Source organism: Apis cerana, linkage group LG9, assembly GCF_029169275.1.
Source record: "Apis cerana isolate GH-2021 linkage group LG9, AcerK_1.0, whole genome shotgun sequence".
Classification (NCBI taxonomy): Eukaryota; Metazoa; Arthropoda; class Insecta; order Hymenoptera; family Apidae; genus Apis; species Apis cerana.
In genome coordinates this window covers 11,617,868-11,634,785 of record NC_083860.1, presented here as the reverse complement: position 1 = coordinate 11,634,785, position 16,918 = coordinate 11,617,868, and the positions used below count along the sequence as shown (strand labels likewise).

Genomic DNA, 16,918 nt, shown 5'->3' with positions numbered 1-16,918 from the left:
TTTACTAATTATTAATTAATTATTATTTATAATAATCTTTAATTACACAGATTAATTATTCTTAATTATTCTAAAAGCTAAGCTTTATCGTTCTTTGAATGTAAATATAAAATTCTTTTTTACAATCTCTCCAAAAATTTTCGTTTTACCTTCGTAATTAAAAGATGAAATTTTTCATAAATTATTAATTATTGATTCATCGATAAATAGGATATCTAATGAGAAATATCGTTTTTAGAAAAGATATCGAGTAGTATCATAGAACGATTTAAAAAAATTTATTAATATCATTTAATTAACATTTAAACTACTTTCTTTCAGTTCCTTTCAAAATTCAAAATTCATATACATAAATACTTCGAGAATAAAAGAATCCATAATAGTATATTATTAGGAGAGGAAAATAAAATCGAAAACTTTTGCTCTGTTATTAGTTTGATATAAAAATTCATAAAATTAATTCATTATTATATTGTCATAGTTTTATTTTTATTATTTTAAATTTTAAAAAAAGTCGTAAAAGAATCAATCTCTCTCTCTCTCTTTTTTTCTTTCTCTTTCTCTTTCTTCTCCCACGAACTCGAATTTTTTTTTATTTTTTAATTCAAATTTTTAAGAAAATATTCAATATAATATTTTTTTTTATGTAATTTTAAAAAAAACATAAAAACAACATATATTTTAACAGATGTAATTTTTGCAGGAATAATTATAACTTTTTAATTATATTTTGAATCATATAAATTTTTAATCATATAATTTTTATAAATTATATTTATATTTATATATTAATATTTATATATTTATAAATTATATTGGATTTTTTTTAGTTTCCAATTTTTCATAGCTTTTCAATTATAAGTATCTGTAATTTTTTAATATTTGTAATACTTGTTTATGCAAAAATATAATTTTTATATAAACTACTTCAATTTCTAAATTTTCTTAATTTCTTTCAAAAAAAAAATATTTGGTATTTTTCTAAGAAAGTTTTCTTTTTCTCTAAGAAAAAATTTCACTAACTATCGATATATACAAATACATTGTATATCATGATCTGTTATCGATGTTCCTCATAATTTATATTATGACGATCTTTCTTCAATGTCATACTCGAAAAAGCTTTCGTCGACGAATTTTTAAAACAGACCAAGAGCTTTATGTATACAACATCGACAGGCCCGAAATAACAAGTTTTCGTTCACGTTGGTGTCAATCGCCGCACCTCCTATCGATATATCGAACGGTAGACGTGTGTCGCGTGCATCATACGATATATTTTTGGCGAATCGCCTTTGTGCAAAGATATATGTAGAAAAATCATTACTTCTTCGTTCGCATTCTGCTACTTTCAAAAATACAAAGTTATGAAATAAACAGAGAAATCCTTTCAATTTTATTCTATGAACGAAGCTTTTATCAATCAATTATTATAGCTTATTTAATCAATTTCCATAATTGCATAAATGAAACAGCAGTTTGATAATTATCATTATATATAAGTATTTATTTTCTCAGTAATTATAATATGCATTGTAATATAATATAATTATAATATGTATATTAATAAATTCGTTCTTGTCATCTCGTCAGAGATAATTTTCAAATAGACATTTTTTTTTCGGCATGAACAAAAGAAATATATATATGAGATGAATGTAGAATCGTTTATTAATTCTTAAACTGAATTATATAAATTATGTAATGATAAAATCAATTTTTTCATTGGAGAAAAATCGATAAAAATAGTAATGATACTTTCTGATATTCAATAATACAATTAAGATTAATTTTATTTCACATTCGATTTAACAAAATCTTAAAAATTTATATGAAACAATCATCATTAAAATTAATAAAATATTTGCAATGTAAAAAATGTTGCAATATATATATACTATTTATATTTATCAATTTTCGTTTGATAAAAATGTTTCTTATTCAATTTTAAATAGCAAGTTTTCTTCTTTAGAATTTCCTTTAAATTTCCGAGAAATTTTCCTCATTTCGTCAAACAGGATGAAAAATTCATACCGAATCTGTGAGCACATCAACTTGAAATGATCACATTCATGGTAGTCGTTTAGAAACTGGGTCAGTATTATGGCGATATATCGAGTATTTCAAAGGAAACAAAATGTAAAATGAAAAAATCTTCAATTGAAGTGGAATCGGAACGGATGGACGTGGTTCTGTGGCATGCACGTCACAAGAATAGTGTCATCTACAGCGCATTAATCGAGGCGAATCTTTTAGAGAAGCCGTGCGCATGTGCACTCTAGATTCTTTCTCTTCGGTACTCGCGTGCCATGCCATAAAAAAAAGCAGAAAGCGTGTCGAGGAATCTCGAACGAAACTGCTCCTCTCTGTTCTTTTGATCTTTAAGTGGATTTGCTTCATTGGTTACTTTGGACAATTTTTTACGTATATGCAAAATTTAAAATTCTTGATCTTTTTTTTACCCAGTTCCGCTTCCGCCTTTTTCATTTCAAACATTCATTATAAACACCGTGTCCATTCTTATGAATTCATGGCAATTTATCTTTCACGAGGAGGATGAGACGCGTTCACGTTTAAAGTTCGTGGCTGTTTGCGTTGCAAGAAGGTTGATCACGTTACCGGCTCACGTGTCGTTATCTGGGTCAATATGCCCCCATGATATTAAGCCATTCGCGACACGCGAGTTTTGCAATTGGCTGATTCGTCTCGTTTCTTTTTCATTCTTTTACGTTACAATTAGTGATAACTTCATCACCCCGAATGCAAATAATCGGACTTCTTTATTCATTAATCATTCCGTTTTGTCGATACATCATTGATAAATGTTTTTTTTTTTTTTTTTTAATTCTACCTCTTTCTTTTTCTATTTTTCTTTTTCAATATCTCTTACAAAAGTTTTTTCACTTGGAAAAAACCAGGTTTTATTTGCATAAATTAATAATGATTAATGGCAAATAGTAATGAGAATACTTAACCTTATTGTATTTCAAAAAAATTTTTTTTTTGCCGAACATCGATGCAAATCATATATAGCTTTTTTTAATTGGAAATAAAGAAATAAAAAAATATTTCTTAAATAAATTTGGAATTAAAATCGTTGCATTTCGTTTTTAGAGAGATTTAAGATTTATTTGTTTAATTATCTCGAAAAATAATAATTGGTCGATAATTTCGCGGCACATTGTTCGACTAGAATAACGACGCCGATCGCATTTATAAATAATCGCGCGTGATGGCCGATTAAGTAATTACGAATATCGATATCTCGTGGTTGCCAGGCAGAATGGAGACAGTACTGGTACCAATGTTCGCCAGCCAAGTATCGATTATCCTTACATAGTTTCTCTCTCTCTCTCTCTCTCTCTCTCTCTCTCTCTCTCTCTCTCTCTTTCTCTCTTTCTCTCTCTAAATTTCTTTTGAAGAGTTCGTAAACAGATGGGTATTGCTCATGCACTGTAAATCTTTGATGTAAGATCGTGAGTCTTCTTTTTTAATTATTTATTTTTTATTTAAACGTATGTGAACATTAACATTAAAGGATGGCAAGTATGAGTTTATAAATCAATAATGATGCGATACATACCATGAATTATTATTTACCTCGATATAAATCAGCATTAGACAAAAATATTATTTTAAACTGTTCGAGGTCTCTAAGTGTTGGTCAATCGTGTAATCAATTTCACGATCGTTGAATTATTTCAAGCATCACAATTAAAGATTGTTTAAAAAATCAGAAAAAAACAATTCTATAGTTACCACTGAAAAAAAAGAAGAAATAGATAATGCGAGATAAATCTGAAAATATCTGTGATAAATATTAATAATTAAAACAGTCGTTTAAAAAAAAATAATTTCCACGTTACATGTTGCGATAATATATAAAAAAAAAAATATTTATATGAAAAAAATTATTATTCATTTCCTCGCCAAATCGAGCATTATTCTTCGATGTTTAAACTTTCCATTTCTAACCTTGGACAACTTCACATACACATGTATATGTTTAATCTGCATGATTTATTTCTCGAATATCGTTCCGTTCGACACAAATTAGAAAGATAAAGAACAGGAAAGGAATTCGAATATTTAATCTCAATTAAAATTCCCGCAATTAAAAACTAATTAGTCATAGCTTTTTAATTGCGAACTAATTATCGACCATCGTTTTCTCTTCGACTTTCTTCCACAAACGTTATATTCTTCTTCACTGTAAATGAATAAAACAAAAAATATTAATTGGAGAAAATGATCAAAACGATTTATCCAAACCGCCTTTGCCTCGTTCCAAAAGAAGATTTCTCTATCTCTCATCGCTAAAATGATGTTTCGTATTTAGTTGCCAACTTATGTTACCCAGAATTTGGAAATTAATCTTCTTTAAGATCGTGAAAATTTAAATGTTGCGTGATCGCTGTTTTTATTACACAAAATCTTGTTGAATTAAAATAAGAACATTTGGAGAGGAAAATTATTTACTTTGTTTTTTTAATTTTTTTAATAATCTGCGGAATAATTCTACGGAAACAAAATCTTTCAAAAGATTTCACATTTGAAAAATTTTACGAAATAAATAACTTCATTATTCATTCATTCATTAATCTTGGCAGCTCTATCTTAAAATTGAATTTTCTTTTTTTCTTTTTTTTTTCTCAATCAATAATTTTATCTTCAAATTAAGAAATCATAAAATATAAAAGATGAAAAGAAAGGAATTGGAGAAATTGTGCAATGAAGAAAACATATACATTCAAGGAAGTCGAACTCACTTTTTATCTCGGTTTTTAAATTTGTCAAAATACAGTATCATACACAAAGATTTCTCAATCTAATCTATCTCAATCTAATATATATGAACGAACATAATGTTAAATGATCGTCGAAATTTAATCAATTTTGCGATGTAATTTATTCTTTGTTTTTAAAGTGTGACAAATATCGCTTTTTTTCGTCCATTCAAAAATTATCGAATGCTCGTAATATCTTAACAAAATGATTTTTATACAAATCAAAAATCTCGATTCCTTTTTTTCTATAAATCTAGTCTTTCGAATCGAATAATTCGCGATAATTCATTTTTCTGTCTTCATGTTTCTATGATCTAACAAGTTCATTATAACATCGGGAAGAAATAAAAGAACGATAAATACAAATTAGATATAAACCGTTATATTAGTTATATATACATATATGTTATCTGGATCGAATTACTCGATATAAAAAAAACTTACGTTTACTTTTAATCTTTTGAATAGCATGTGTTTAGGCATAAAAAACAAAATTGATATCGATATTTATTAATTATAATATTGATTTTATATTTATATTTTATATTTACATATAAAAAAAAAATTAAACAACTTTAGATATAAAAAAGCTTAATGAAATATTAATTATTTATTATTAATCTTAACGATAATGCTCGATTATGCGCTTAAAGTTTCTAATGATAAATTAAAATTAAAAAATCATTAGTGCTCTCCTATTCTATTATAAACTGCATTATTTCAAGTTTCTCAATAGTTATATTATCGCTTATAGGAATATATGATTCGTCGAACTTTGAAAATCAAAATTATTCTACGTCCCGAAAAGAGAAAGATGATAATTACGAATCTCACTTAAATCGACTTCGTTTCAGTTATTATTCGTCTTTTGATTATTTGACGATAAAAAATTTCATTGTTCATTTCTATAATCCACGCATATTCTCACCGATTCAGTATAGTTTTCGAGATACGCTTATTGACGTATCGAAATGACACATCCTGTACGTTTGTTCTTCCAAACATAGTTATCGAAGTACTGTATCATATTTTGTCATCGATATATCTCGTGTCGTATACATATACATAACTTAGAGGCAATAATCGAATAATCGAATAAGCGTAAGAATAATTACACTATTTTTTTTCATTGCACGATATTTCTTAGCTATTCACATCGTATAAATTAATTAAACATTCGTTCAAACTCGTAAACATCGTTCCATCTTATTAGTCATACATGCTTCCGTGCGATTATCGCATTTGGAAAATCATCCTTTCCATGAATTTCGCGAACGATCCTGCGATATATATTGAACGCGTATATTTCCACGTGTCGATGCATTTTGACCCCGAGCCAGAGCGTGGGTGTGTATTTCGTTTGAAAGGGGCGGTTCACTGCGGCGAATTGTAGTCACTTTACTTCGTTAAGTTCTAAAGAGACGAATGCCTCGTTGCTCGATGCATGTTTTCTTTATGGTTGTTTTTCTTCTATCGAGGATAGCCAGGATGAATTACGAGTTTGTCTTATTTCTCTTTCTCTCTCTTTTATTTATTTATTTTTTTTTTTTGAAAGAAAAATGATTAAATATTACAATGAATTATAAAATATCAAATTTAAAGCGTGTTTCATATAAAGTGAAAGAATATAATTTTGGGAAAGATTAAATACGAAGAATATTATCTATCGATTATACGTAAATATAGAAAATTGTTTAAATTAATTTTTTCTAACGCTCTTGCAGTACTTTTAATCGATTACTTTTTCCTTCTTCAAGACGAAGAGCGTAACGTTAAATGAATAACGTTGGAAAAATATATATTACTTTGTAATGTTATATAACCAAGATCGCATTTGGTAAATTAATTAATCGATAGATGAATGAAAGGCATCGCGATAACAGTCCGGTTGGTTTCGTGGAAGAAAGAAAAAAAATTAACGATCGATGGAAACAATGCTTCTAACTGGAATCGTGATTGCGTGCGATCAAATGGTGGAAAATTTGCGTTTGTTAAAGTGGACAAAATGGAAATTTCCTTTTCGACAATCGATAAAATTAAAGAGAAGTATGGAAATCGCTGATCAAAAGACAGAATTGAAAATCAACGTCTTCACTAATCACTCTCTATCCAACTTTTCCTCCATGAGATAATCCCGGAATTTGAGAATGCAACAACGAAGGATAATGAACGCGGATCAACCGCGCATTTTTGGATGTATTATTAATAACGCAAAATTCTGGTATCGGGCCAAAACCGACTTGTTTTTCCGGCTGCAAGGTCAGCCTCGGCGGGTTGCGTTACGAGGGACGACGAGAAACGAGCTCATTGACTCTCCGTCTCTCCTATTTCCTCCTCTTCTCCCCGTGACACACTTTACCTCGCAGTTTTCCACGCGCATGTAGCGGCGGAGAATTCCCCGTCGCGAGTGGAAACCGTCTCCGCCTCCGACCCCGGAAACCGACAGACGTTCCAGCAATGCTACATCCGTGTTGCAAAGCTTGGCCAAGAATGGGAATGGTTGGATAAAGGGGAGCTCGCTCGTTTGTAAGCGTGACACTTTGCTTGTGCAGTACACGGGCAGCCGCGTAGGCTGCTTATTTTTTGACGGAAGAAAGCTTTCCAATCCATTATATCATCTCGAATCGATAACTTAATGAAAGGGACGTGGCATTGCTTGCTCGTTCAATCGTCTAAACTAAGATCACCTCTTTTTCTCTTCTCTTTCACGATCGTTCTATTTAGTTGAAAGGTTTCAACGTTTCGTAGCCTGGTTTTCTTCTTCTTGATAAATTGAAATTGAAATGTTTTCCAATTGCTCCTTGTCACGAGCAATAATACCAAATAATATGGTAATTTTTATCTAACGGAATAATCTTGCTGCCGGCTAAGACTTGAATCATCGACGATAGATGATTGTTTGATGATCCAAATTCCAATTTATTTAAGCGAAGTTTTCCTTTTTATTTGTGACAACAGGCGATGCATGTAACGAAGGATACTTTGATGCTTCTATGTTTTCGAATGAAAATCTGCTGTTTGTTCAATACACACAAAACTGTTTGCTTTTCGTTACTATCGCCTGATGATATTAACTATAGGGTGCTATCGTGCATCCGCTTTATCTCTTTCTTTGGTGAGAACGCGCACGTATACGCACGTGGATGATATCTGATTGTATGCTTTCAATGGACAAGTGATCATTATTGTAATGGCATAGGGATCATATATTCATATATCTGTGTTTTATTCGTGATAAAAGTGATCGTGAATAAATCGTTAACGATATCGTCAATTATAGTTTTATATGGTATGATTTGACAAGATGTGACGATAAATACGAGACGTATAATTAATAGGTATGCAAATATTGACGGTTGATGTAGAAATGGAAGAAACTATCTCGGGTGTTATTTGTGACAATATATATATACGCATCTATCGTATTAAAAATAGAATTGTTATGTACAAATGAAAATAAGCATAATTAAAAATTGAAACACAGGAAGTGTATTATACATCTTCTAGATGTGGAACAAATTGGGTGTGGCAGCAGCTCCTGTACTCGCCACTAGAGGACTTTTCATCGATCCTTCTTTTCGCAAGATCCTTTCTATTATCGATTCTTTTGTATAAATCTTACGACATATTAAATAATTGCGAGGTTCGAGCTTCGAATTTGACTAACCAATTATCGATGAATCTAATTTGATTTAGGCATTAATATTATAGAAAAGATAGTATGTATTTAAATGTCTTCTAAAAAAAACAATTAATGACAAATTTTGTACAATTTATATATATATATATATATATTTAAAAAAAAAAGGATTTTTGGATTAATGGATATAGAATATAGTTTCGTGATAAAAGTATTTTAAAAGTAGTTAGCTAGATTGTTCTAAGAATAGGCTATACCCTTTAAGATTTGTGCAAGGTCACTGGAATTTAATGTGAGATTGAAATAGAGGATTAAAGAAATCGTGGCTCTAGATCTCAATCACATTATGTTCTAAATAGCTGCTATTAAATTTCTGCGATCAATTTCCCGAGAGCGCAACACATATGTCTTATATGTGTATTATACATATACGTACGTACGTATACGGTGCTGTCACAGGCTGTTTCGATTTAACGAAAATTATTTGGACCAATCGTTCGAAGACTATTGTTTCGTTTATTTCTATTTTCAACAATAAGTTTTTATCTTGTTTATAATGACTCGCTAAATATTAAAGTTTAGATAAAAAACTTTTGGTGGTGGAAAGCTAACTATCAAAAAAAAGTTGTAAATTTTCTTTCGTCTTCTGTCTTATGTGCTATTATATCTAATCTGTAAAATATTTTATTGGGAAGATCTGTTAAGTTTACGTTTGGTTAATGTGTTTGAGTTTATTGTCGTACTGATTTGGAAAGAAAGGAAAAAAATCATGCGTACTAAGAAAGAGCGATTGATTGCTTTTCTATTGACGCCATTTTGCGCCTACACCGATGTTTGATTAAATGACTAAACACCGAAAGGGGCGCCACTTTCTTGCGTTAAGTGGCGCCCCCACTTTCATGATAACTGTGGTTCTCGGTCAGTAAAGCAGAACATACGTTCGGGAATAACATCGGAAAATATCGTGTTTCACTCTTTTCGAGCATCGCGATTCTCCCGTACGTTTGAATCGATAACACGTGACGCTTTGCTCGGGCTGTATTAGTAATTAATAAAACTTGATTTATAAAATAGTCACGCTTTCCAAACATGAATTTATTGATTTGAAATTAGCGGAGCACGCCTTTCGTTGTACACACGAAACACAATATATAGTTATATAGAATAATATAATTAGATTACCTTTTTGTGTTGAAATGCCGCAGTTTGGTTTATTGTTTCATTTTCAGGTCATCCGGCTGGTGGTGTAACATTAAAAAAAGGTAATATTCCGATTACTACCGTAGATGCTATTCAAACTATGCTTCACAAAGTAAGAAATTAAATGAATTTTTACAAAGAGAAATTAGAAAAAAACATATGTATATTTTTATCTAATTTTTAGTACTTGGATTTTTGATATATCTTAATTGATATCTCTTCAATTATTATTATTATAATTATTGTTTTTATTATTATTATTATTATTATTACATTACTGCTATTATCATTAGTGGTACAGCCCTCTAGTGAGGAATATGAGAAATATTAAATCAATCTATATTATCGATATTTTATGACGGAAGAACGCCCTGCGATACTATATATCTATGCTTATATCTCTTATTAATCTTTGTCGGAAAACTATATTCTCCAGTTATGAAAATAAGATATTAAATTAGAATTTAAATGGTGTAAAAAGTTTACAACAACTCTATAATAAAGTAAAAATTGTTTGAAATAAATTCAGATATGCTATTGAATAATATTTTTGATTTTCCTAACAGTTACTACAACTATTGTTGTAAATGTTTAATGATTACATTTTAAAGATATTTGAGACGAGAAACGAATGGGAAATATAATATTTGGTTATAGTATTCCAGGGATAAATTAGTCCATCTTAATGTCTTATAATAATCAATAATCCAAATACTAAAAAATGATTAATTCATGCTAACTATCAAACCATCGATCGTTTATTCATCATAATTTATCTTATGTTACTTCACCATCGTAACTAATCCATCGAACGAAATTTACACCTCGACGACGATCTTGAAAAATCGTTTCTATTTTAAGAAAGTTTATTACCACGAAAGTTACGATCGAGGTTATATATCCAGATGCGGAACACGTGTCGTTGTCGAAGACTTCGAACAGTTAGCGTAAAATAGATTCGACACGTCACGAAAACGTAACCAGAAATATATAGCGAACGACAATTTGATCGTTCCGACGGATTGGCCGCGTTTGCCCTTGAAATTCACGTGTCACGATATTATACTTGGACGAAAGGATTCGCGCGCAGAGTCATTCTCTCGGTGAACATCTGGTCTATGTTCCATTGATTTGTCATCGCGGCGAGAAGGAATCAGCTGTTCGCAAGGCTACCCTTGACGAATACGAGTGTTCACCTTTCTCCATTCATGCGGCGTCGAGTCGATCGGTACTCCGAGCCTGGTGAACACTCTCAGACCGACAATACCATTATCCGCTCTGATCTATTACCCTCGAGTGATCTCGAATCGTTCTCACTCTCGCGACCTCGTTCTTATTGATCCCATAGACAATAACGTGCTCGCAGTTGTAATTCGTTAATATCTGACCTTGCTCGCTCGCGATTACCCAATCTATCGATCCTACCAATTTTCATAAATATTTGCTTTCGATCGATCGTTTCATTATGATCGAGATAACGCGTGAAATTTGTCTAAATGTAACGTAAATAAAACAATTTACATTTACGTTTAATATTATTAGTTATTAATTAGTAGTACTTATAAAGCAACGTAATAAAATCATTCAGACATCCGAATACGTATCTCTTTAATGCTCGTTCTTCTTGATAAAATTGACTTGAAAAAATGTTTTTCAAAAAGAAAACGATTAATATAATAATTGTATAATGATAAAATCTTGAAAAATTATATTGCCGTAATATATCGCGTTGCCATGTTTTAATTTCTTTTAGAGTTTTTCATAAAAATTTAGACTTCGCTATAGATCTCAAAATATTATATTAGATCGATAAAAATATCGATACGAAGGAAAGTTTTAAAAACGGTCAAATTGATCTTGTAAGAATTAATCGCAATGAAATTCCTTCTCATAAAAACAATTTAAAAAAAGGAGAAAAGATTGTAAGGCAACATTTGGATAGATAAGAGACTAACAATCGTGGAATCGTAAAAAGAAAGTACATTTTAAAAATTTTTGGACGACGAAAAAAAAGGGAGGGGAGTGATATCGTAAAATTAATGGAATCCTGTCGTTCCAGTATCTAATACAAGAAGCTTCGATAGTTGACAGTTAATTTGCAATTCGTGATCTTTATCTTAGTTTAAAACTTTTTCGTAATAATGCGTAAGCCCGAAGTTGTCGAGAAGTTGTTGGAGTTAAATAAATTTCGTGCGCTCGTACATGCGGTCCACGTATTTGCCTCGAGATCGCGTGTCGCTCGTGCGTCAAAGATAAGCGGACATTGTTTCGTTTCCACCTCGTAATGAAATATATTTGTCAGATATGTAGGTGTCTGTCGAGCTTCCGTTAAATCCCTAGAATCCTTACATGTGTGGTGTCTTGACACGATTGCTGGCTTGGTGGTTAAAACTGATTCTTTACGCGCGAGGAACGTGGAATAGGGAACGAATATTCCGAAGCCGGTTAGTATAATAGGACTCGTCGAGATTCGATCGAATGCGTTCCGATTGGTCAATGCAATTGGATTCGATAGAAAACATTTTTTCATATTCGTGATCCTTTTTTTTTTTAACGATTTAGTGAAATCAATACGGATATACTGAGGTAGAAATTATAATTTTATAATATATAATAGTTTAATAGTTTCGTTATATTTTGAAATAATTTAAAAACGTTAGATTAAAATATATATACGTATAAGTGCAATCGTGAATATTTTTTTTGCTCTCTGAAAACAAATAGAGAGAGATTAAAAAAATTGACATCTTTTAACTAATGTATCTTTGCTATTTTGCACGAACGATCAAGCGTGTACCGAGATAAGTTATCGCGATTAAGAGACGCGAAAATTGCAAACACGTTCGGATACACATCGAGAATGATTCGATCGCGAAAATAAAGGGAAGAAAATACGAGTATAGTGGATTGCGTATACAGCAGAGATGATCGAAAGTATATTTTCGTTTAAAGATGGGGAGCAAGGGGGGAAAAACGATTCCTGTGCAATTCTGATTACGATTTGTACGGAATATAATTTAAAATCGTAACGTACGATTTGTCGTCTTATTTCTTAGCGAGCGAGATATCGGTACTAAGTCGATTGTGTAGAAAGAAAGGAGAATCGAATCGAGAAATTCGGAAGTATTTAATATCGAATCGGAAAATTAGCAATATACAAACACTGGGGATAATCGCGAAACCACGATGAAAGTCATTGTATATACGAGAGGGGACCAATCGCAACGCTATCGACGATCCTCCTAGAATCGTTAATCTTCACAAATACCAACACTCTCGCCAGCGACGCGTGAATTTCAAATAATTTCTCCGGTATAATCGAAATTCAAACAACGTGTCTAACGTCTCTCGATAATCGCTCGTTCGCGCGACAATCGAAACGAATTTTTATCAAAAATTCTCCATCTTGCACGATCATAAGAGTTCGGGGAGGGTGTTAAAAGTACGCGATAAAGGTGTGCGCGAGACGACCGGTTCGACATGAGGTGGTCGCAGATTTTGTGGTGTGATAACGCGGAATAATTAAAATCCGTCGGCCCGTGAGAAAGCGTGGTCGGTAAATCTCATTATCGGGCCCGATTATATATCGATAATCCTGTCTTATTGCGATGCGTGTTCGTGAAAACGTTTCGCGCGACGGTTGACGATAGCCGACAATTGGGCCGAGTTCTATCGAATGCTGCGTTTCTCGTTACTGTGATTGAACAACAACGCTACATCGTTCGTAAAACCCAATAACGTATCGTTGCGTGATCATCTGTGCTGATCACCGGCATGGATCTTCCACCTTCGTGGTTCTTGTGCGAGCTCGCTAAATTGATCGGTAAGCCATAACTTGTTGTTTCCTTTTTCTCCTCATTTCGCCGCGTTACCGTTACGCGCGCATCGAAAATCTAATCGAGAAAAGGAATTTTTCGTTCGTTATTTAATCGATCCTAATCCTAAACCCTTTCTCGAAAGTTTGCCCGCCCGGTTTAAAATAATTCATCGCGTGTTCCGCTAAATTGTATTGTACGCTCGAATGCTTAAATACAAATTGAAACGACCTATCGTAGCGCTGTGTATATAGAGGCAAGAATGATTAACCGAAATGATTTATCCGAGTAGCTCTCGGATTATTACAATCAACGCCTTTAAACGAGTCTAAACGCCGATCGAAATAATAATTCCCGCGTACTGGAAGCGAACTTTGCCCGGCCAGATGCGATCATTTTCCCGTCTCGGGATCTTTCATCAAAATTCTCCGATAGTTGATTTCGAAACGAGTATCCATACGCACGATCACGAATAGCCATTTCGAGCGACGATCGTTCGCGTGGAATCTCATTCGATTTCGAATGGATCGTGAGCTATTTTTACGAGCATCGCCGCAAGCGGTACGACTGGTTCCTTCTATTAATAGTTATGGCGTTATCGCCATTTTCGTCAGTGTTTTTTGTGTTTAGCTGGAACAGAAAAAAAACAAATAACCTCGCTCAATGCCAAAACATCTTTGCTTCCTTCGCGTTACGATCGCTTTTTTTTTTTGGAATTTTAAAATTACTAATTTCCAAACATCGAATGTAATGATACATGGAAGGAAAAAGAGGGAAGAAGGCGGAGTAGAAGAGTTGAATGAAGAAGTAATAATCGTTAAGGAGTATTAATAAAATAGCGAAGACTATTAATAAAACGTAACTCTATAATTTCCTTCGAACCTTATTTTTTGAACGTTTGCCATACGTTCGTTGCACGCGAAATTGGCAGAGGGCTCGATTAAAAGTGACGTCATCGTTACGAAGAATTATTAGTAGAAAAAACGTCAGAGGTGACGTCGACGAATTTAGACGGGTTTGATCGCGATCCAATAGAAACTCGTCACGGGAGAAGTAGTATTTTTCTCTCCAACTTCTCATAGCTATCGGGCCAACAAAAATCTATCTCGCGCTTATAAATAATACTAGTAGCTATTTTTCGATTACGCTCAAGTATTTGAAGAGAGAATCTCGTCTCGTATTCACATCTCCTTTCGACGAATTCTCATAATTTTTCAAATTATGTGACTCAATTAATTCTTCAAATTAGGCGATTATTCGTTCTAAAAAAAAATATATGTTCGAACGAAAACGATAATTGGCAAATAAGATTTCTCGTTAACGCGAAATCGATGTTAATCTTACGCGTCGAAGATGGATCGAAATACAAAGATACGGAGGACCGTGTTTCTTCCCGTTGGCCAAATTTATATCGCGAGTTCTTTTAAAAAATGTTGCCAAGATTCGTGGATCGCAAGGATCGATCGCGTTTCCTCGGAGATCTTCGTATCGAAATGTAACACGCGAACCAAGCAAATTTTCCATCCACGACAATTCCGACGATTCTTCGTGGCTCGTCGTATCACGCGAATTGGCAAGAATTCCATGTGGCCTAGTCACGTCCCGTTCATTCGCGCGTTTAATCGTCAGCCTTGAAATCGCTTCTTCTTTTTTTTTTTCTTTTTCGTTCTCTCGGAACACGGATCGTTGGCAAATTTTCCGTCTCTTTGTTTCGTGACAACGATTAAATTTGGAATACAAAAGTATATGATAATTTTTAACTTATGAAATACACATCGCCGATCTTACGATCCTTCTCAAGAACAATGAGCGAATCGAAAATAAAGACTGGAATTGCTGCTCTTTCGTTCCCTATTACGCAATTACGGAAATTTCACAGAATTTCATGGAATGGTATGTTGATTCTGTCTCTCGATTACGAATTTATCTCGGGGTAAAAGAGTCATCACCGAATTCACCGTGCATTTTGCGTCAATCTCGTTTCCGTTGACGCCAACTTCCGCTTTTTGTATTCGAAAACGTTCACGAATTTTAGCGCGGAATTTTAACGCGTTTCTGTCCAATAATAATATTTTCCTGTTATTATTTTTTTTTTTTCCTTTAGATGAGAATAAAGAAGCACTTATCCATCGATGAATGGAAACGAATGGCATCGAAATTACTTGGAAGAATATACGACCGATTTATCGAATCACGTTTGTCGAATTATTGGGAGGATCATTGATTGAAATATAAATATCGATTCCATGAAACTCTTCGCTCTTTATCGAAGGGTCCGCACGGTAATTTTACTTTTCTCGTGGCAACCTATTATTAAATTATATCGATCATCGAGAGCGTGTCGAGAAATCGCGTCACGGATCGGATTGGAATTTTTATGCTCGTCATATTGTTAGGTTGCGCAATCTCCTGGTAAATTCGACCTCTGTTTCTTTCCACGGAATGATTTATTGTGCGTGTCTCTCTCTCTTTCTTCCATCCGATCTAATTCTTTTTTCTTTTTTTCGCGCGAAACGATTTTTATCCCAGAAAATCGATCGACGAAATCGTTCGAATACATTACGCGTTGCTTTCGTCCCAAGCAAACTCGCTGATTACTGCACGAAAATAGGACTATCAAGCTAAGAAAATTCTAACCTTACACCGATCACTTCACTAGAACCTCTTCCACTTCTCTTTTCCGTCTCTAATTGCAACGAGCAGCCAGCCGATACCAATTTGGCCAAATAAAATTGTTCGATCATCTGGAATCTCTCCTTCGATCGAAACCGAGAGAGAGAGAGAGGAGAAACGGAAGAAAAGAAGGAAAATCTTGTTGACTATTGTACGATCGATTAATCGATTAAGCCGTGCGAGCGTAGCACCTTTTAGTCACAGTTTCCCTCCCGTTCTGGTTCCCGTGAAGAAACCTGGAATCCCGCCAGAACTGTTCGCCACGCTATCATCCCGAATCTAGATTAGTGTGAACGAACTCTGCCCTAAAATTTCGTTCCGCGTTCAGAGCAGCGTGTCTAGGTCTTCTCGTCGCTTCCTTATCTCTCCTTCTCGCTTTTTTTTTCTCTCACTCCCGAATAATCTCGAGTATAAAAGTATAAAGTATCTTCCTTTTTCGGAAGCAGCAAGACAAAAGAAAAAGAAAAATACGCACGTTGCACGATGTCATCTGCTCCGTTTCTCCACATACGCGTCCAACTGTTGTCGAAATACGAAGAGATAAAAGAAAAAGGCGGAGGACGAGTTCGTAACGAGTGTTATATTTTTTTCTCTCCCGATATCTGGATTCGGAGAAGGAAATATTGTTTACGAGATAGGCTGATAGCGCAGTGATAAGAATTTCGGTTACATACGGAATATCACGGATCGATTTTGATCGATGTTTTTTTAACCGTTTCGCAACCGCTTTGAAAATTGACTCCCGTTGGAAATCGAAATCGGACACCCTTTCGAGATGCGACACGTTTGATCGAAACGCTCGA

General features: G+C 33.3%; 1 protein-coding gene across 14 annotated transcripts in view; it reads left to right on the top strand.

The window, feature by feature from the left end:
- The window catches only part of LOC108000569 (protein kinase shaggy-like), a 153,923-nt gene that overhangs the window by 118,130 nt on the left and 18,875 nt on the right, over window positions 1-16,918 (top strand). For 10 of the 14 annotated variants that reach the window (XM_062079711.1, XM_062079704.1, XM_062079715.1 and 7 more), the window contains one exon: window positions 9,657-9,689. The exons of 2 other annotated variants lie outside the window; for them this stretch is intronic. In XM_062079711.1, the coding sequence (XP_061935695.1) occupies window positions 9,657-9,689 (33 nt within the window). Of the gene's footprint in view, window positions 1-9,656; window positions 9,690-11,785; window positions 13,451-16,918 lie in introns of those variants that run through there. 2 more of the 14 variants (XM_062079716.1, XM_062079710.1) reach the window with 1 other exon arrangement.